The sequence below is a fragment of the Oncorhynchus kisutch genome, linkage group LG11, assembly GCF_002021735.2.
Source record: "Oncorhynchus kisutch isolate 150728-3 linkage group LG11, Okis_V2, whole genome shotgun sequence".
Lineage (NCBI taxonomy): Eukaryota > Metazoa > Chordata > Actinopteri > Salmoniformes > Salmonidae > Oncorhynchus > Oncorhynchus kisutch.
In genome coordinates, this window is record NC_034184.2 from 61278894 (window position 1) to 61301937 (window position 23044).

Here is a 23044-nt window from a genome sequence, read left to right on the forward strand (position 1 = left end):
TCACACGTTTACTGTTGTCAGTGTCCCTACTCCCTACTGTCGCCTGCAGTGCCGAGAGCTAGCAGCCAGCTCATTTCACGACCTCGGGAGCAAGTGTGTTTACAGCCCTGCTACACCGCACCGTGACACGCTGCTACGCTGGTTAATTAGCGTCACAACAGACACAGACAACTATTAGCCTACAGTAATGAGACTACAGGAGGATCTCTAACTCTATTTAAATCTAATGACCCGGCTAATGATCAGAAAATATGTCGGGGGGGGGGGGGATTCTTCACAGTACATAGCACAGTTTAGTAGCTACTATAGCCAGGATGGATTCCACTTTTTCCACGCTTTAACATATGCCCAAATGTGATGCTAAAAAGTATACCTTTTCTGTCAGCGCTCACCGGCTTTTTAATCCGTATTGTTCACCCCATCAGCTTTTTTAAGGTGCTAAACATTCTTACAACCGAGATAAGCAGAGAAATGTGAGAGCCAAGCGATTCCCGTTAAGCATCTTTGATCACTTAGAGAGAGAGAGAGAGAGAGAGAGAGAGAGAGAGAGAGAGAGAGAGAGAGAGAGAGAGAGAGAGAGAGAGAGAGAGAGAGATGGCAGGCTGGAGAGTTGTGAGACGGAGTGATGAATAACCGTCATTGTAATGAGGTTGTGCAGTAAAGTTGGAGCTGCTGCTTAAATAAAACGGAGCAGCAGCATCTTGTCGCGGACACGGTAAACACAGCAGCACCCAGTGTAACTTGTTATTTGTCAGAATGATTTATGCCAGGAAACATTCTGTACAAACAAATTCCCATTGAAACTAGACAAGGGAGAAAGGTATCTTGTGTAACAGAGTTTAAACTGCTGTACCTGCAACTAGTTTAGGGTTATGCTGTTTGTCCAATTATGTGATGATTCATATTGATTAACTGTAATTAACATAATTTGACGTAATTATTACTATATTACTGTTGTATATTGTATAATTAGATATGTGAATGAAACAAAACACACTTGCACAACAAGTACCTAACTAGATATAGCGTTCTTGGAAATATAGATTACTCATATAAATACCCTGCACTCTTGGAAAAAAAGGTGCTATCTAGAACCTAAAAGGATTCTTCAAGTGTCCCCATAATTTTATTTATTTAACTAGGCAAGTCAGTTAAGAACAAATTCTTATTTTCAATGACAGCCTAGTCATTGGGGGGTTAACTGCCTGTTCAGGGGCAGAATGACAGATTTGTACCGTGTCGGTTTGGGGGTTTGAACTTGCAACCTTCCGGTTACTAGTCCAACACTCTAACCACTAGGCTACCCTGCCGCCCTGTAGGAGAACCCCTTTGAAGAATTAGTCTTGGTTCCAGGTAAAACCCTCTTGGTTCGAGGTTGAACCCTTTTTGGTTCCACGTAGAACCCTTTCCACAGAGGGTCCTACATGGGACCCAAAAGGGTTCTACCTGAAACTAAAAAAAGGGTTCTACAGGGAACCAAAAAAAGTTATCATACGGGGACAGCTGAAGAACCCTTTTGGAACCCTTTTTTCTAGGAGTGTGATAACATTTTATTGGATTTTCAAAACTGCTTTGTTGCACGTACAGCCTACAGTAATTGGCCATGCAAGATTGCCTTCCTTGTATTGTAAGTTGTAAAGTATCAAAGAAGCAGAATTGTAATGCTCAATGGAGGGAAATAAATGAAACATCATTCGCCTGCTTCTTTTCTCTATGACTGACTCGACACTAATTCAAGACTCAATTCAACCAAACAGACCCCTTTCTTATTAATAAGCGTATCCCGTCCTTATTTTTTCTCAGCCCAGGCACCAGGCACCGCGCACATGACATCAGAGACCACCGTTCCAATGGTGAGGTGAGAGTATTGTTCCCCTCACTTGAAACGGCACTCGGGGATCCAGGTAGATAAACGCTGTGCATCCCACTCACCTAGCGGTACCGCCTAATGAGAAGACGTTTCAGTAGCAATCAAAGACATGTCTCCTCCATGGTTTGATGAAAAACGCTCAAACACTATCGGTGCCATTTTCATGTTGTGAGTGGGTGTTAACATGACACAAATTATGGAAATCACTCTGCTCATTACAACATCAAAGGGGTGCACTAGTTAGTTCATGTCAGACTCCATCTCTCCCGCTCAGCTGAATGCAGGTGGGGGTACGCCACCGCTCTTTTAAGAGATTAGCTCACCACAGCACCACAGCTCCCAGGAACCATGCGATTTAAAGTAACCTGTCTATACCTGTCTATACCCTTTTCCTCAACCCATTCCACCATTGGTGCATTTCAAACATGCCACTTTGCCACTATACTGTCACACAATGTGTGTGTGTGTGTGCGCGTGCGCACATTTGCATGAGTGCGTACTTGGCAGTAAATAAAAAGCTCTGTCACATAAAAATGTTAATGTTGAGGATCCTAAGAATAACTAACACTACAGCAGACTGTCATGGTGGTAAAGATGAGCTATGCAAAACGTATAATAGTTCACCTAATTTCAGTTTATGTGACAAAACAAGCAATGTAGAAAATCATAATACAACGAGGGTCTAATCCTTAATGCTGATTGGTTAAAACCACATTCCAGCCGGTGTCTATTCCACAAGTTGCCACCGGCTAAATTGGGCTCCCGAATGGCGCAGCGGTCTAAGGCACTGCATGTGTCACTACAGACACCCTGGTTCAAATCCAGGCAGTGTCACAAACAGCCATGATTGGGGAGTCCCATAGGGTGGTACAGAGTTGTCCGGGTTTGACCAGAGTAGGTCGTCATTGTAAATAAGAATTTGTTCTTAACTGACTTTCTTAAATAAATGTTACATTTAAGTAATCTATGACGTTGAAATGCTTGTTTACTCTGTTCCATCTGACTGCACAATCCACTCTCTCATCAGCCCAGCCAAGCAAATTATAAACTTGATCTCCACTATAATCTCACACTTCTAACATTTAGTTATTAATCAGTGGAGATTTGTATAAATGTTGCTGTCTGTCTCTCCGACATTTGCAACATTGTTTCAATGTTGAATCTCCTGTTGTCCAATAGTAATGAACCGGATGAGACAGACAGGCAGCGCTTCTCAGCCAGTCAAAATCCCTAATCAGCTGGCATAATTTTTATGGATATATACAAAAAAAGGTCAATTGAAAAAAGGTGAAACAATCACATTTCAGGCAAGACCCAAATGCAGACTGTGTCGAAGTAACAATGTTTATTACAGTAACAGGGGCAGGCAAATGACAGGTCCAAGCAGGCAGGGGTCAATAATCCAGAGTAGTGGGCCAAAGGTACCGGACGGCAGGCAGGCTCAGGGTCAGGTCAGGCAGAGGTCGGTAATCCAGAGTAGTGGGGCAAAGCTACAGGATGGCAGGCATTCCCAGGGCGGCCAGAAAAGGTCACAACTGGGAAAAACAGGGAACAAACAAGAGACAGGAACAGAGGGGGGAAAAAACGCTGGGAGGCTTGACGAAACAAAATGAACTGGCAACAGACAAACAGAGAACACAGGTATAAATACACAGGGGATAATGGGGAAGATGAGCAACACCTGGAGGGGGTGGAGACAAGGACAAAGACAGGTGAAACAGACGTCCCGGTAACGTCCATAAGACTCATATTGGACCCCAAGTCGATGAGTATCTGGAGAGACTTGGACTGGTCGCCCCACAGCAGGGTGGCATGGAGAAGGGGGCGAGTAGGGGGAGATGCAAAATTATCCTTAAGACCCATAAGAGTACTCATTCCTACAAACGAGCTAGGTCTCTTAAAGGGACAGGTAGACACCTAATGACTGGTAGTACCGCAATACAGACAACTATGGGTGTTAAGTCTGCATACGCGTTCGGCTGGAGACAGCCTAGCCCTGCCGAGCTGCATTGGCTCTGCCGAGGTAAATCGGCACTCTTCGGAGGTTCTTGGAGGAACTCGGGTAAGCTTGGCTCCTCTCGGGGACGTAGACGCCGGGGACTTCCGGAGTTCATCAGATGCAAGGTGGGATCCTTGAGTGAGCGATTGGGACCACAATCAGACCTCCTTTCCCTCCTACGTTCCCGTTCCCGTCCATCGATCCGGATGGTTAAGGCGATGAGTGAGACGAGATCCACCGGTAGTTCCTGGGCTGCAAACTTGTCCTTTACTTCCTCCGATAATCCGTGCAGGAACGTGCCGAACAGCACTGGTTCCAGGCACCCTCTCCGCAGCTAGCGTGTGGAAATCCACGGTAAGCACGGGGAGTTGGCGCAGGTCTCCTACCTGACTTCGCCACACTCCCCGTGTGCCCCCCCCAAATACATTTTTGGGGCTGCCTCTCGGGCTTCCAGCCGCGCTGCCGTGCTGCCTCCTCATAACTCCGCCTCTCGGCTTTCGCTGCCTCCAGCTCTGCCTTGGGGCGGCATTACTAAAACAAAGACAAAACAAAGGAACTAAGGTCAGAACGTGACAATGTGACTGTAAATTTGCCGTAGTTGGCAAGCTAGCAAGCAAAGATAAGAACGTTGCCAGCCAGTATGGGAATGGAACATTTAGAACGAACGATTGGGTCGCGTCCTTAGATACAGAAAGAAAAGACTGAATGACTGGGTCGCGTCCATAGATACAGAACAAAAAAAACAAATGACTGGGTCACATCTCTTGCAACGCTAGATTTGTTCCGGGACTATATCTTGTGGAAGGATGGAATAGTATGAATAAATGAATCAAAATAACATTTTTAATGAAAATATATCAATCATTATTTGAATATATTGGTAAACCGTTGTATAAAAGTAATAATGCCCTCAAAGCCGGTGTTTGGAGGAAATACTGCCACAGTTTGCAAAAACTAAACTTAAGAAGGGAAGCATAGAAATAGCATACATAGAACAGATCCACCACTTCTTAGTCTTGCATTCAATGAGAATGGCAGATTTATAACCCACATTTCAATGTAGATTTGGTCGGATCGCCCATAAAGTTACATATAGCAGCTTTGTAAGTGTTTGTCAAATTCATAGTGCATCAGGATGGATTATTATAATATCAGACAGAATGGTGAGACTTTATTACCGCCAGGTCCTCTCTAGATCAACACCGCTCTCCCTATCTCATCACAATAGAAATGATCCCAGCCCGTCTCCTGTTTAATTGGAAGCGTCCTCCACCCGTGTGTATTCCACGGCGTTCCTTTAATGATTCAACTTTGCTGCGGTTGTAAGGTGACTCGCAGGGGAGGGAGTGGCATTTAAATAAATAACAGTGATAAAATGTAGACCTCATACATTTCAAAGGTAATGCAACTAGCGACGCCATAAGGAGCAGCTGCATACACTGTCCTGGAGCGATAATTTGATTGATTTGTTGTGACAGCAGCCAAATAATTGAGAGTGAGAGGTGCTGTTGAAGATGAAGAGCAGACTGAGGCAGGTTCGCCCAGGCAATCCCAGCAGATATGACGCCTGGGTTCTCATCTCTGCCATTGATATCAGCTGCCACTAGTTTATTGTTTGGGAAACGTGGGGGGGCGACTGCCTGTGTGACAGTTCAGGGAAAGAAAATAACTCACCAATCAGAATGAGCCAGAGCAGTGTTCAAAAGGTTAGAATCAAACACCCTTGTTTTCACTCAAGCAGGCGAACACTCGTACACACACGCATACACCTATCCCTTGAGACGTACTATTTAAACCTACATGTTCGTTTTTGAAGCAGAGGTGTGATTCAATTTCACCTCCAAATGTTACATTATTTAAAAACGTTTGCCCTCAATTTGCGGTTGTATTGCAACATCATGCATAGGATCAAGTAATAGGAGGAATGCTATTTATTCTCTCTCGTTGTATACAGTTTATTGGCGGCTTATGTCTTTAAGAAATTGCCATTGTCTGGCATACTCTCGCAGCTTTGCTGGTCACAACATTGACCTGCTAAATCCCAGCTCCGGCACATGTCGTTGTTTGTTTTCAGCTGTGCTGCAGGACAGCGATTTGCTGGTGGAGCCTAAGAGAGACGGAGAGAGAAAAAGGGAGAGGGTGAGAGCGAGAGAGAGAGAGAGGGGGGGGGGGGGGGGAGAGGGGGAGAGAGAGAGAGAGAGAGAGAGAGAGAGAGAGAGAGATATATAGAGAGAAAGGGGAGAGAGAGGGGGGAGAGAGAGGGAACGGGAGAGAGAGAGAGGGAGAAAGGGGAGAGAGAGAGAGAGAGAGAGAGAGGGGGGGAGAGAGAGAGGGAGAAAGGGGAGAGAGGGGGGGAGAGGGAACGGGAGAGAGAGAGAGGGAGAAAGGGGAGAGAGAGACAAAGAGAGAGAGCACTCTTGATGTCAGTGTAGTAATAACAATGCTAATCAGACATGGCTGTGGCTGCTTCACTACAGCAAGCCCTGACATGTGCCCTTACTGCTGCAGAGAGAGCACTGAGGGAGACATTCTGCTAACATCATGTCATAACCATAGACCCAAGAACTACACATGAGGTACCTGTACTGTATAGGGTGTGATGTGTATTTCTACACATGCTTCGCACGATAGTAACAGTGTTTGTCGCCTAGCTATTTTGGCTGACAATAGAGGTCTTGTGTGAAAGAGTAAAATGCTCTTTTCTGACAGAGAGGTGGTGCAGGGAGGCCTGAAATGACTTGCGATTTTCCAACTGGTATTAAATAAAATTACGAAGTTGGAACACATTCCCTTTACCCTAGCCAGCTCTGATTCGATCAACTGGATTATAACAATACATTACATTACCAGCCGGACTCCTTCTGTCGCCCCATGCTCAGTCAAATATGGAATGAAAAATGGGATGGTGTTAAATATATATATTTTTTACTTCTTCGATACTGAACTTGTATTTTAGGTAATACAATTATTATTATTATCATCAAATGATTTTGTTTTTCAAACATTTTGACATTTCCATATTTCCAATATTTCTAGCAAATTACCTCAGAGCCTAGACAGTCGGACAGATGGTAGTTAGCATATACAGAATTACCTCTCACTCTGGTTATTTTCCCTCCAGAAGGTTAACAGAGGATTAGCACCCCTCACACATTAAAGGTCTGCCAGAGATTGCCACGGCACGATTCCTACGCGTTCAGGAACAATCTGTAGTCGAGCATTTTAAATGAAAATTGATTTGTGATTTACATGGTCACTGATAGGAAAATTACCTTACGAAATATTGTAAATGAAATATTACACAAGGTGCTGTGGTAGAGAGCAGACAGAGATGGTAATCTAGTGGAACTGAAATTCCCGCCTGGCAGAATTGGGTGACATTTTACATTTATCTGTGTTCCGCATGACTTGTAATGTTAATGGTCATTTTATGGGACAGAACTGGAATGAACATGGTGTTATCACAGATTGCTGTGTCCTTTATTTCCTATTTTTCAGTAAGGTGACTTATTGAATGATCTGTCCTCTGTTGTTGAATGTATGCATTCAGCCCATTTTTTTATTTTTTATCAGGCAGTTCAACTCCAAACGTCATTACAAACACACACCTTTACTGAAGCAAAGGCTTTACAGGGAGACTGTAGTGTATTTTACCACTGGGGTTGTTTGAACATTCATCTTCGTGGGTTAGAGGTTTTAGAAATGTGGAGGGAAAAGTACTGAAAGGCTTCTTTTCCTTCTACCAAGTGAGGATTTTAAAGAAGCTATTCAATCTGAATGTTCCTCTAGGGATACTTACAAAACAAATAGTTACTGGAATTGGTAACATTCAGTATGTTTTTTTGTCAGAAATCCTGAGACTTATTCAGAAATGTATAGTTTTGCCTTCTTACAGCACTGAATACTTTTCAAAAGTAATAGATATTTCTTTCATAATGGACAAGCAGCTCAAGCGTGATTGGAATACATAATTTTGTCAATACAAAAATATCAGATTATCAATACAACCCAACACTTTTTCAATACAAATCTACCATCAACTTAATAATAACAGGAAATCAATAAAGACTTATCTACTAATGAATACTGCTTACACTCACCCCGCATTTACTCATTTTAATCAATAGCCTGTGCACTCATCCTTTCCATTCCCTACAATGACCAGACAGGCATAACACAGGGATTTCAAAGGGGAACAGTCCGACGTGTTTGAAAAGTAATAGAAATAACTTAGCAGAACAAAGTGCGACTCCGTAAAGAGCATAAGGCTCAGGGGGTCACAAGGATCCAGTCCAGCCCAGATCACTCTAAGGTCATTAGTAACCACGGCTCGCCAGTTCCATGTCTGTGAATCCAGAGAGCCTGTGGTGACAGCAGATAGTGTTGAAACAAACCCCATGGCCATTGGGAGAAGGCTGGTCCGCTAGGCTGCTAAAAGCTATCTGTGGTTACTAATTGCTGGCCGGGGCCTAATTGCCTTAATGAATAGGTTTGGTGTCTCAGGGCTAAGACAGGGGAGCTTGTATCAGTGTCAGAGGAGCTGGGGGGGGGTCCCTGGGGGCCCATCTCTGGATTAACCACAGATACATCACAGATGGATTATATAGTGTTTGAGCAGGATGGCATGTTTAGACCAGAGAGATCCATTACTCTCTGATCATAAGAGAGCATTACTTAGTACATCTCAGGGTAGAGAGAAAAGCGATGGTTTCTGTCTCTGTTCAAACACATCGCTCACCCCTCCTGTACTCTCCTCCCCCTTCCTCTCCGTTCCTGAATTATGTGGCTGTAATTCAGAGTGACAAAGTAGATTTAGCACCTTTTCCCACCGACAATGGGGGTTTTGTTCAGTGAGCTCTCACTGTGAAATTAGCCCTGGTGCTCCCTTTTTCCGGCTGCAGTGAAATGGTTACAAGACACAGATCAGCCCATAAGAAAATAGAAATGATTCAACAAATCTTCTGCTTTCCCCTTCTGCCTGCACCTCACCCCAACCCCATCTTCCCCTCTCCACTACCCCTTCCTCTTCCCCCATCAAGCACCTGGCAAAGGCTTGTAAGTTTCGGGTGCATGCATTTTTTTTTTTCTTCTGATGATATATTGTCCCGGTGGTGAATTTCATTTACTGCTGCTGCCCTTTGCTAAACCTGTTGCTAGTCAGTGAGCATGATAAGCGTATAAGTAGTGCACTACTTCATTCATCATACATCGTTCTGGGCCCTCAAATATCTCATATGCGATTCAGGAGGAAACTACTAAACCGGCACAAATAATCCCTCTAGGAAACAGCTGAGGTTATGTTAAACGCTGCGTAAGAAATATATTGGATTGTTTGCATGTGTAATGAAATATACATTTCTGATGCTTGCATTTTGCAGCCGTATTTGCCTTCATTTCGGTTTATGTGGTATGAAATGTATCACAAGTAGTGGTGCTTGTGATTTACATCATAAAGCTCTCATATATTTCTGACACCATCTTTGCCTTTGCATTTTGAAATCTGCCCCTCCCCCCCCCCCCAATCATATCGCTGCTGTGTTGTGTTGTATTAAAGAGCATCACTAATCACAAGAGGCTCTGTGTCACTCAGAAGTCTCCACATCACTGGGGCTGACAATGTTGTGCTGGTGGGCATGTTGTGCTGTGCGAAAGTGCTTACACTCTCCCACAGACAACCAAAGGGAATAATTAAAGACAGAATATGGAGGCAGAAGAATGGAGAGCAAATCCCATTGTTTTGGGGTTATTTCATCCCACTGAATTCTTTCTCTCCTCTCTCTCTCTCTCCTTCTATTCTCGCATTCCTCTCTCCAAATGCACTGTGGGTAATATGGCACACTTTCAAAAGCTTATGTAAGCGAGGCAGCATACAACAAAGGGCCTATGATGTCCTACTCATCCCCACATTGTCTTTTCATTATTTTAGAATCATTTCATATCTGGGGGAGTGGGGGAGTGGGGGAGTGAGTAGGCGAACGAAGCAATGCTTAATAACCCCATAATGTAGCTGCCGGAAAGCTGAGAAGGAAAGATGCTTTTTGAAGGACTTGAAAACAACCCGTGTGCTCTTATTTCTAACTTCCTCCCTCCTCTCTCTTTTCTAACAGCATCATTTCTTTAAACCTCCCACAATCACAACTGTTATCCAAATAATCCCCAATGAAATTCTAATTTAAGTTGAGTAGACTATTAGAGGAGCTCGACTACACTCCATTTCGGGAGCAGTAAATGTTGCCCCTCAATCTCTCCCAGCTTTTACTGTCAGTCAGAGAGCACTCAGTCATCTCCGTGCATCGGGCCCGCAATATTGATTTTTCCACCCACTGAAACAGCCGCATGAACATAAATTTTGCATGAGGCTTTTACTCACGTCCTCCGCCTCGGTCTGACGACAGATGATGGGACCGTGAACGGGCTGTAATAACCCGGCCTGGCCTGCCAGGGCCGACAGGCTTCACAGGGGCTCCAGACTCTCCTCTGTTATCTACCACAGAATGGCAAAAGGCAGAGATACTGTTAGATGGACGATTTACGTCTGTTGTGTTCAGTGGCACGTTCTGTATCACCTCCACCTCTGTCTGAGCCTCCATTCGGGACAGACTTTTGAAGAGCGAGAGAAGCCTGCTAGAGTTTTCCTACTGTAAGGAATGAGTGAGTTAAGCAGCCATGCCTAGTATTATGTCCGATTAGGTGTTACAGAGAACAACTCAGAGGACAACTGGGATCAGCTGTGTCACTCCTCAGCTGTAGTTAAAGAGCCAGTTGGGATGTTCGGCCATCTTGATTGACTGTACTACTGTATTCATGTAAAATATTGACCTCGGCGTACACACCACGGACAAACTGAAGTGGTCCACTCACACAGACAGCGTTGTGAAGAAGGCGCAGCAGCAAATTTCGGCTTGTCACCAAAAGCACTCACAAACGTCTACAGATGCACAATCGAGAGCATCCTGTCGGGCTGTATCACCGCCTGGTACGGCAACTGCTCCGGCCCACAACCGTAATGCTCTCCAGAGGGTAGTGAGGTCTGCACAACGCATCACCAGGGGCAAACTACCTTGCCCTCCAGGACACCTACACCGCCCGATGTCACAGGAAGGCCATAAAGATCATCAAGGTCAACAACCACCAGAAGGCAAGGTCAGTACAAGTGCATCAAAGCAGGGACCGAGAGACTGTAAAACAGCTTCTATCTCAAGGCCATCAGACTGTTAAACAGCCACCACTAACATTGAGTGGCTGCTGCCAACATACTGACTCAACTCCAGCCACTTTAATAATGGAAATTGATGGGAATTGATGTAAAAATGTATCACTAGCCACTTTAAACAATGCCACTTAATATAATGTTTACATACCCTACATTACTCATCTCATATGGATATACTGTACTCTATACCATCTACTGCATCTTGCCTATGCTGTTCTGTACCATCACTCATTCATATATCTTTATGTACATATTCTTTATCCCTTTACACTTGTGTGTATAAGGTAGTAGTTTTGGAATTGTTAGGTTAGATTACTCGTTGGTTATTACTGCATGGTCGGAACTAGAAGCACAAGCATTTCTCTACACTCGCATTAACATCTGCTAACCATGTGTACGTGACAAATAATATTTGATTTGATTTGACCTTTCACGTGGACAGATACAGGCTCTAAAAAAACAAATGCTATTCAAAAATAGCAATTAAATATCTTCGGTGAATCACAGATAAAGTAGGTCCGCTATTATACTGTATCTTTTTACTTATTTGTGTTCTAATATCTCCATGTAGAGGACTCAATACTCAATACTTTCAAATCCTTCCCCTGGGGTGAGAATTCCACAACACAGCTTCGTATTGCCTTGCATCACAAAGTGAAAGCATTATCTGTGGATCCCTACAAGCGGTGTGTTTTACTCTGTAAAACCCCATGGCCCATTCGACTCCAGTCTCTACTGCTTCCATTTTTGTAGTGTCTAAACCCCTCCGAAGCGACACTGAAACATTGATATTGTCTACAGTGACTTGCAGGTAATTTTTTTTTACACAGTTGGATCTTTTATCTGGTTTTATTTGCCCTGTGTTCATTCTAACCATGGCCACGGAGCAGGAATCAATGTTTCATGCTCTCAACGTGATTCGTATATACCACAGCTACCGAATGATAAAACTGAGAGACACATTTGTGTTCCCAGATGTCTCGGGAAACCTATGACATTGAAATGTGTCGTGTGACCTTTAGTTCAATGTGTGAGCGTTATCTGTCGTTTCAGTGTTTACTTTGACGCAAGACCACGACGTCTGGTGCTGAAATTTGAAATCCTCCGCGACGCAAAATAAAATATGTTCCGTTTTAGTTCGATATCTATTCAAAAAGGGCGAAGGGAAACATGTCACTGAAATCTAATGCTGCATGCTAAATTGAGCCGCCATATTGCTAATACCAATAACATGGACTATTTCTCTGGAGTCAGTGCTCCTCCTAATTTACCACCTTGATAACGTTGCATGGAAACAGCTGCATGTGCAAAAGAAGTTTCTGGTAGAAATAACATGTTTTCATCCCAGTTTATTAGTCTGAGTGTGCTTCCTCTTAATCCTCGGGGTAAAAATGACCTTCCTCCATCCACGTTCATAATTGCCAAGTGCCTCGCCGACTCGTCCATCTCTCTCCAGTGGAGTAATTATCCGTGTGGCTCATTGAGCAACCATTCGAGACAGTGCTTTATGTCCTCCCACAGTGGGACATGAGGCAGAGACATAATAGGTCTGTTGTTTCCTCTCATTATCTCCTCTCCTCCTCTCCTCTCCCTTTGCTTGTTCAAGAACCACAGCAATGTTAAGACGACCGCCTAAAATAGTCAGAACACATATTTTCATTTACTTCGTGAAGGCACCTCTTCAGACCCCTGACTGGCTCCTATTTTACTGCAGTCTGCTAATGATGCTGGGAGGAGAGAGGTGAAGATAGAGCGAAGGTCGCTTCAGATTCGTTTTTGACCTTTTGATGTTTTATGCCTCTGAACATTTGAACACATATTGTACCATTTTGCATTGAATGTTTTAGCCTACAATATTCTGATTTTGTACTTGAAGAACTAACTCTTTTACGCAACATTAAATTGACTGGACTCCTCGCCGTTCTGTCTGTGCGATACACACAATACAATGTAAGAAAGAGATTTGGTAAAGAGTTAACCAATGGACTAAACGTTGTGGGTTGAAACCAGACCAGTCAATGTCCTTTTATCCGTTTATTTCTTAACTGTCTCTTTCATGTGGCCTTTGACCTGGCCTTTGCTGGGAGCTGAGTGTGATGAGCATGGATATAGACATTGAATGCTTCTCCTTTCAATTATCACATGACCTTTCGCCATTGGTGACTTTCTTTCAATACTGTATATAACAAATACTTGGCCTTTTTCATTATTTCTATACAGTATTTTGGATTGTACCTCGTATGCATGTGTCCTAACCACACACACACACACACACACGCACACACATACACATATAGTGTGCAGTGCTATAAAAGTAAGTTAACTTGCTTCTCCTTAAAAGTCATTTCTTTACAAATCTATATTTTTTTCGTCTTTATTGTTTCTTATATGTATGGAATGATTTAGTATCCTGACCTTTCAAAATAGTTACTACACATATGCATCCTATAGACAGATATGGACAAGTGCACATTACACGCTCACACACTCACACACACACACAAACACAGGGGTGAGCTGTTGTTAACACTGAGGAGAAAAGGACAGAGGCCAAATCAAGCCCAGAGAGAGAACTGCAGTAATGGGGCAGGGACCAGAGAGGGGTCTGTTGTAATGAGAGAGGTGGCTGCTTCTCTCTCTCATCCTCTCCTGAGCGACACAGGAAACAGAAATAGCATTTTGTTTGACGTACGAGCCGGTTTTGACCTAGCCTCGCGACCTTTGACAATCAGTCTCGCTTTGTACTTCACAGAGTCAGGGCTGCAGCAGTCAAAGACGACAGTTCATTTCTACAGTGGCACCATCCACGCTGAAACAAAGTTGACAAGAGCCTACAGTAGGGTTGTCAAACAAATGGGATCCGGCTCACGGGTGGTTTGAGTTTTTAAAAAATACATAAAAACGAACTCAATATACTTTGTATTGATTGAAACCAAATCAAAATGGCATACCCCCAAGCCATAAGACTCCTGAACAGCTAATCAAATGGCTACCCCGACTATATGCATTGCCCCCCCCCACGCTGCTGCTACTCTCTGTTATTATCTATGCATAGCCACTTTAATAACTCTACCTACATGCACATAATTACCTCTTACCTCGACACCCCCTGTATATAGCCCCGCTATTGTTATTTACTGCTGCTCTTTAATTATTTGTTATTCTTATCTATTACTTTTTGGGGGGGGGTTTCTTAAAACTGCATTGTTAGTTAAAGGCTTGTAAGTAAGCATTTCACTGTAAGGTCTACACCTGTTGTCATCGGCAAATGTGACAAATACATTTGATTTGAAATAATGGTCCATACAGTTTCTTGACTGTGTACAGCTCGCTAATAATCACCCAAATGAAAGCTACATATGGAGTATTGCTTAGCATAATTGGACGGAGAGGAAGTATAACCAATTGTCAGTGCGGCCCTCCGGACCTCGTTGAAGGACAAATGCGCGCCCCCCCCCGGGTCAAAAAGGGGTCTGACACCCCTGGCCTACAGTATCCTGGGTCATATGACTCCCACTCCTCTGTGTCGAGAGAGAGAGTCACTGTATCCTGTTTGAGGTATTTCATCTTCCACCTACTGGGACCTCTTATGGTCCAAAAGTGCTACAGTATACAGTAGATTACAACTTACAATAATACACATCTAATGAACATTTGACTTCATTTCTTCAGCTGGCATGTATTTTCAGTATTTTGTCTGTGTTGTGGCTTATTCTTAATATCATGATTATCAGAGGCTTGCTAGTTCAACCGTCAGATTGGGCTCCTTTATCCTGTACCCCTAAGCATGGTGCCTGTAAGTGAGAGGGCCACTTGAACACTGTGCCAGGATTGGTGAACGTGCAGCCATGGGAGTGAAGAACACATAATGAGCTCCATAGGATCCCAGCAGCCTTTTGCCCTTGTCTCCATCTTCTCCGAACCTCCATTTCTCCTCCTCCTCCATCCACTGTCTGCTTGAGGAGGTAGCACGAACAATTAGTGGATACAGGGATGCTAGATTATGAGGTCAGCCAAAGCAATCAGACAGCCGCTGTTAGAAGAATGCTCTTCCAGCAACAGGGGGAAGAAGGGTCAGTGGGCCTGACGGTCTAAAACAAGATGACAGAATTTATAAAGCATCGCTGTTAAAGAATATAGTTACCTGCGGTGTAGCCGTTATAATAAGGCCACATGGGGCTTCTTCCATATTCCCTCTGTATTTGTTTTCCTTTTTCATATTCTTTTGTTTTGCCTCTCTTTCCTCCTCGGCCTCACGGTCGACGCTGGAGGAAATTCTCTGACTCCTCTTTGATCTTCCCCTGGTTTAGATAAAACATTTTTGACAGAAATCTCTTTTTATCTCTCTCTCTCTCTCTCTCCTTTTCCTTCTTTCTGTCTTTCATTCCTCCCCTTTTCCATCTTTTTAACTGGCGCCCTCCACATTTCCTTGCGGTACACTTGCGAGCAGGAAGAGAGGTGCCCAGTCCTGTCATAGCTTGCTGGACAACTTGCCCCAACATTTCAAATGAGAATTGGACTCTTGGCTTTAGCGAGCCAAAGATGATATATAATTCATGGTGGGTGTGGGAGAGGTGTCAATGTGTCAGGAGGTAGAAGAAATGTAAAAGTGTTGCCGCTATTTACTGGCACAGAGACACTGGCCCACATCCCAAATGACACACTATTCCCTTTATAGTGCACCACTCTTGAGCAGGGCCCGATAGGGCTCCGGTCAAAACTAGTGCGCTATATAGGGAATAGGGTGCCATTTGGGACACAGGCACTTGCTTTCTTCACTGGGATTCTTCTTCTGCTACTTAGAGCCGAGGAAAAGAGGGAGGTCTTGATCAAATGCTCGCATGTGCCTCTCCAGAACCCAGAGCGACCGGACTAATCAAAGAAATGTCTGCCCTCATGTTTTATTAATTCATCTCGCTATGAAACAGCCGTTGGTTTAATTATTGAAGCGCATTGATTCAGTATGTATACAAGCTGGTCTACCCCTCTATTCACAAATGCTCTGCTGTGTTATCAAACGCCAGCCAACACTCTCTTTTCTGCCATTGATCTATTGTTATTCTCTTCATTTCTCGAGACCTCTCATTGTTTTAAAGGCTGAAAGAGGACTCCGTTGCGGTAGCCTGGCCACTGTAGGTTATATCGATGTTATTCGGCTTAAAATAGCGTTCTTAACATACCGAAAGTAGGTAATAGTACTTTTGCAAGATACTGTAGTACACTCACATGCAGTCCCAGAACTGGCAAAAACACCAAGTGTTAGGCTGGGGGCAGACCAATGGTAACAAGAGCCCTCTGAATGTCTATCGGATCTTTTGTATGGTGCCTGTCATTCACCGCACCGCCAGTACCCTCTTCTCAAGGAGAAAAGTCAAGTAGATTCACAGTCAAATAATGGTCTCAGAACCTACAGTCTTTTTTTACTAGAGAACCGGTAAAGGTCAGGGGGAGATTTGACATCTTGATCAAATATTTGGTTGGCCATTAGAAATGACTTGGTTTTGTGTCACTCTCTTTATACTGCCCGCTGAGTGATTATAAGGGTGAAATGCTGTATGCCTTTAGGTCAAAACAGTCACTCATACAGTCACTTAGGGTTTTGTAAACAAAAAAAACAAAAAAAATAAGAACCAATGATTTTCTGAGTCAATGGTTGAGAATTTGTGAAATGCACCACCAAGCACTGTATTATATATGAAGAGCTGGATATGTATACGTATGGCATATTCTAAGAACCTCGTGGCTGCGTCCGTGTTGGACAGACACGAATGTGTCTGTCCATCTCTGGCTGTGTGTCACTGAAACGGTGAAAGAAGTGCATCCGGTTTCATTAGCGTTTAAATCCAGAGACGAGGATAACGGTATGATTTCTTCAGACTTGCCGTTCAAGACGAATGACTCTTCTTCGGGAGATTTTCCCGCAATTAAACGCGAGATTGTGACATCCTCCGAGTGAAAATGAAGCGCTCCTCTCCAGAGACGCCAATTATATCAGTTCATGTGGATAGCTTTGCCGTCTAACTACTGAAGTCAGGTTCTTCTGGAACTCCGTGGTAGAGGTTTCAATGTTACTGGACTTTGTTGTGGGACTGGACCATTTTACATTGATATCCCCACACCTCGACCTATTGTCTATCTATTGTTAGGTGTGAACATTATTTTTCGGTATGATACCCCGACTGCTGGTTTTCATGATTACACATGAATGTGTTACAAACATTTTTGAGTGAATGGTTTAAGATACAGTAGTGATGATATCAATTTGATGTTCTGCTCCTCTTCCTTCACCAGCTACCTCATCCCTGAACTCCCAGCTTCAGCACCTGCAGCAGCTTCAACAGATACAACAGCACCACCAGCAGCAACAACAGCACCATCACCAACAACAGCAACACCATCAGCAGCATCAACACTCCCACAGCCACGTCCACAACCAGCTGTCGTCGCGGGGTCACATGACCTCGCCCAGCCTACAGCCGTCCTCCGTCTCGGTCCCCTCCCCTGGCTCCGCCTCCTCCACCACCTCCATGACCGGCTCGGGCCAACCCCCGCTGTCTCCGCCGCTCAGGCAGAACCAATCACCGGCCCGAAGCCTGCCCTCGCCCGTCACACCGCCCATGCCACTGCAGGTGAGCTCACACTACCCTGTTACTGTATGCCACTGTGTTAATCCCAAAAGGATCTTTAACTTGTGTTATCCAAGTTGCAAGAGTTGTAGCTTACATAGGCCTACTTCCTATTGCTGCTGCGTCTTTGACGCCCTCATGCAAAAACTTCAGCCAGTGGATGTGTGTTCGAATAGTCTTACTAGTGGTAATGATATGATGATATGGTGTTGTGGGGTGTATTGTGGAGAGACGAAGGTCAATCTTGACATAACACAATGTTGATGACTACTCATTAGACCCTGTTTGTCTAGGTACTGTTTTATACTTGATATGATTCCAGAGCTAGTGTTTGACGCCTGTCAGGCAGCTCTGATGTCAGTGTGGGGACATTGAAATGTGCACCTACTGTAATTGACAAGGTCATCGTTCAGTGAGAGGGTTATTCAAAGCACACTAAACTGAGTTGCGAGCCATCGCGCATCGTTTTTGAACTCCTCTTGGATACATCAGGTTCTCATCAACGTTTATCAGTCCTTTTTTTTTTATCTTAGCTGCCCTTCCCTCATCCAACCTCCTTTTTTCGTCAGTTTGTCTGTCCATCCATCTCGGTCCCCTTCTGTCCGTCTGGCTGTCAGTGTGCGACGATAATAACCTATTTTATATCCCTGTGGTTTCATTTCTGGTGGAGCTCGGCCAGGGTCGCCTCCTTCTCCCTGGCCACATTCATCAGCGTCAGGCCTTTATTGGGTTGTGGCGCTGCACCCTTCTTTATGGCCAGGATGAGTACGGCCATTTGTTTCCCCCTTGCACCCCTCTCCGGCCCTGTCACGGCCCAGTGAGACTCAGCAGGAAAAACAGACGCCCGCATTTAATGGCCTCCAAAAGCTGGCTAGCTTCTGCCTGCCTTCCAGACCTAGACACCAACCATATACTATAACCACAGTCTAGCACAGTCAAAGGCTGTGCATCCCAAATGGCACCCTATTCCATCCATTCCCCCCATAGGGCTCTGGTCAAAAGTATATAGGCAATAGGGTGCTATTTGGGACGAACCCACAGTACTGGTCCACTCAGACACAGCCAGCATAAGGTCCAAAGCCTTGCAGTAATAACCTTATTTTCTGGAGTACATAAGTGTTCTGATGTGCATTACAATCAAGCAAAGCTCCCCTATGTCTTCTTTGAATATTCTTTCATTTTTGAAAATAATTTCAGGTCTAGAAAGCAGAGCTACAGAGAGCAGTCCCTGCCTGACATACCGCAGTGCCTGACGTACTCACAAATCAATAGAATTCTCCTCTGTTTACTAGCACAATTAAGGAGCAATCATAATCTATTTGTACTATAATGAAATCCACTAGTTTCACCACCAGACCTCATCCTTACTATTAGATTAAGAAGCTGAGATCCTGATTATGATGACTGGGGATACATTTACATTTTAGTCACTTAGCAGACACTCTTATCCAGGGATAGAAACATAGACAGACAGACAGACAGACAGACAGACAGACAGACAGACAGACAGACAGACAGACAGACAGACAGACAGACAGATCGATCGATAGAGATAGATCTGCACCCTCCATTTTGTGTGTGTGTGTGTGTGTGTGTGCGTGCGTGCGTGCTAGGGCTGGGTCCCAAATGGCTCCCTATTTACTGCACTGTTTTTCACTGCTTTTTCATAAGGCTCTGGTTTTAAAGTAGGACACTATATAGGGAATAGGGTGCCATTTGAGATGCACTCTAGCAAAGATAACAGCTCTCATTTCATCTCCTTATTATTATTCACACACACATGACCACTCAGCCATTCAACCATTTGTTTTAATAACCACAGCCATTAATTTTAATAACCAGAGGGCTTGTCAGATAGACAAACATTCATTAGGAGACGATTACTCTCCTAATTGTTCACCACTGGGTGACCTCGCTTTGTGCACAGGGACATTGTCATGCTGATACAGGAAAGGGCCTTCTTCAAACTGTTCCCACAAAGTTGGAAGCAGAGAATCGTCTAGAATTTAACTGTATGCTGTAAGATTTCCCTTCACTGGAGCTAAGGGGCCTAGCCCAACCACGAAAAACAGCCCAGAGCATTATTCCTCCTCCACCAAACTTTACAGTTGGCACTATGCATTCAGGCAGGTAACATTCTCCTAGCATCCACCAAACCCAAATTCGTCTCTCAGATTGTCAGATGGTGAGGTAGCCTAGTGGTTAGAAAGTTGGGCCAGTGAACAAAAAGTTAATGGATTAAAATCCCTGAGCTGACAAGGTAAAAATCTGTTGTTCTGCCTCAGAGCAAGTCAGTTAACCCAATGTTCCCCGGGTGCTGAAGATGTGGATGTTGATTAAGGAAGCATCCCGCACCTCTCTGGTTGGGTTAAATGCAGAAAACACATTTCAGTTGTACAACTGACTAGTTATCCCCCTTTCCCTGAAGTGTGCTCCAGAGTCCAATATCGGTGAGCTTTATACCACTCCAGCCGACGCTTGGCATTGCGTGTGGCTGCTCGACCATGGAAACCCATTTCATGAAGCTCCAGACGAACAGTTCTTGTGCTGACGTTGCTTCCAGAGGCAGTTTGGAACTCGGTAGTGAGTGTTGCAACCGAGAACAGACGATTTTTACGCGCTTCAGCACTCCGCGGTCCCGTTCTGTGAGCTTGTGCGGCCTACCACGTCGCGGCTGAGCCATTGTTGCTCCTAGATATTCACAATAACAGCACATACAGTTGGCCGGGGCAGCTTAGCAGGGCGGAAATGTAATGAACTTACTTATTGGAAAGGTGGCATCTTATGACGGTAACACGCTGAAAGTCACTGAGCTCTTCAGTACAGGCCATTCTATTGCCAATGTAATATTCTATTGCCAATTGTATGGAGATTGCATGGCTGTGTGCTTGATTGTATACACCTGTCAGCAATGGGTGTGGCTGAAATAGCCGAATCCACTAATTTGAAGGGGTGTCCACATACTTTTGTATATATAGTGTATGTACAAACACTTTTCAATTCACATTAGCAACATTAGGAATGTCACAAGCCGAGAAAGGGTTTGTTTGGCGTTCTTGCTTCGCAGCTCAAAAGTACCGTAAATGTCACAGGAGCCACCGGAGGCTAACTATTGCAAACTATTCCACTAGCTAGCTAGCTACTAGCTAACATTAAGCAAGCAACTCTTCATGCACACATTCATCCATGTTTCTCAAATGTCAACTTTAGGCATTAACTCCACATTTTTAAGGTTAGGCTTAAGTTTAGGCATTAACTTCGAAGTGTTAAGGTTAGGCATTAACTCAGAATGATTAACGTAAGGGTTAAAACAAAAATCTCAAAACAACTTTCTATTGCTGGATTCAAACATGCAATCTTTGGCACTGAACGCAGATGCTTAACCCTAACCTTAAACTTAAGCCTAACCTTAAACTTAACCCTAACCTTAAACTTAACCCTAACCTTAAAAATGTGGAGTTAATGCCTAAACTTAAGCCTAACCTTAAAAATGTGGAGTTAATGCCTAAACTTAAGCCTAACCTTAAAAATGTGATGGCACCAAAGGCAGATGCTTACTCCCATCCACCAACCCCATCCACAACACCGCAGCAAAACTGAGACCTACTTGAAGTTAACAGCACTCACTGTTGTCCCTAGTGGCCGGTTTTCACATCATCTCCCAACGTCCTCAGACATGGATGGACGTCAAATACTGACCTGGCTGTAATAATTGCAACATAGTACACTTGAATAATGCAAAAAAAACACAATCATGTGCAGACAATTACAGGTCTGTACACTCATTATTTTGCTTCAAGACAAAGGCAAAGAGTTACTTCTAGCTAAACTTTCTTAGCTACAGTAACAGGTTGGAAAAACTCAATAAAACAAGTCTCAAATATCTATACATTTCAGCTGTTTCAAAAACATTGCTCTGCTATTACCATTTACAGTGGTGATTTGAGCATGTACATCTTGGTGGGGCAAACTCCCCACTTTTTTGTTGTTGTTGATGCATGCCAGCAAATCCACAACACAACACTAAACAATACATGAATTGCACTATAACGGTGACAAACGGTGCCCGCAAACTGTTAGGGTCTACACAAAGATGTCCCAACAGCAGAGCTTTCTTTTCAGCACCAAGGAGTGAAAACTTACCACCGCTACACCTGGCTATCAGCGGAGCCTTGTCTTTCAGCGAAACAGTTCCTTCAGCCTCATTTACTGTCTTTTTAAAAAACATAGCTGATATGGCTGACTTGCTTAAACACCCGTGGTTTCTACTGACAACTGAGATGTACAAACCTTGGCATAAGGGAACAGCGCGCCGACGAGAGGCAATCAGTCATTTCGATGAAGACATTAATGAGCGAGCTAGGACGGACGTAGTCAATATCACTATTTTTTCAGCACATTTGAAATGTACAGCGACAGAATTCAGAACATGGACCGTTCTTACAATATTCTCCCTGTACACCAAATCAGAACTGTAGGAGAAATAAAAGGGGCAGATAATGAAAGCTCTTACATTACTCAATGATTGATTACATTTCACTAAAACAGGCTATAGGCTGTTTTGTTTTTTTACACCACCAAGTCAGAACAGTAGGCTAAATTATGAGGGGGAAAGGGACCAAATTATTAGGGTGAGGCACATGGGCTACTAACAACTTACTACACAACATACACTTAGTATTACTTTCTTAGCTACAGTATACTGTACATATCTCCCTGGCATATTACATCATTTATGCAGCAGCATACAATATTTTTGTTGTGCTCACTTGAACAGGAAAGTGGCGAGGCGGTGCTTCTTATGAGCAAATTTTGTCATCTAACTTTGTCTTCAAAGTCTGCCATTCTCTGGATTTATGGTGCTTTCATGACAACTGGGAACTCGGAAAGAAACAAGGTTGAATCATGAAGTCAGTGATCTTCAGGTCGGAGCTCTAGAAAGAGGCCAGAGTTCCCGACTTGGAATTCCGAGTTGGATGACCGTTCAAAATGTGTTTTCCCAATCGGAGCTAGTTTTTTTTCTTCAGAATTCACAGTTTTTTTTAACCTACTGAAGTCTGAGATGTCCCAGTTCAGAGTTTCCAGTTGTTTTGAACGCGGCAGAAGTCATGCTGGATTGACAACATGGCCAATGTATCTGTAATGACCATTGACCCTGAGCCTGCTTGGATGGGCACTTCTAATGTAAATCTATGGCAGCACCCAAGGGGCCTGATTGTTCGAGCTCTCCCTGTAGATTTTTCAGTGACGTGGTGTCCCCATAAGTGAAAGAACCCTGAGCCAATCACGGCGCAACCAGAGAACATTACCAACCCCTATGCTCCGTATTTTCCGCT

At 43.9% G+C, this 23044-nt stretch overlaps 1 protein-coding gene across 1 annotated transcript in view; it reads left to right on the forward strand.

Moving 5' to 3' along the window:
• The window catches only part of LOC109900187 (POU domain, class 6, transcription factor 2), a 92051-nt gene that overhangs the window by 26278 nt on the left and 42729 nt on the right, over window positions 1-23044 (forward strand). The window contains exon 4 of the mRNA XM_020495893.2: window positions 17374-17711. Within this exon, the coding sequence (XP_020351482.1) occupies window positions 17374-17711 (338 nt within the window). The remainder of the gene's footprint in view (window positions 1-17373; window positions 17712-23044) is intronic.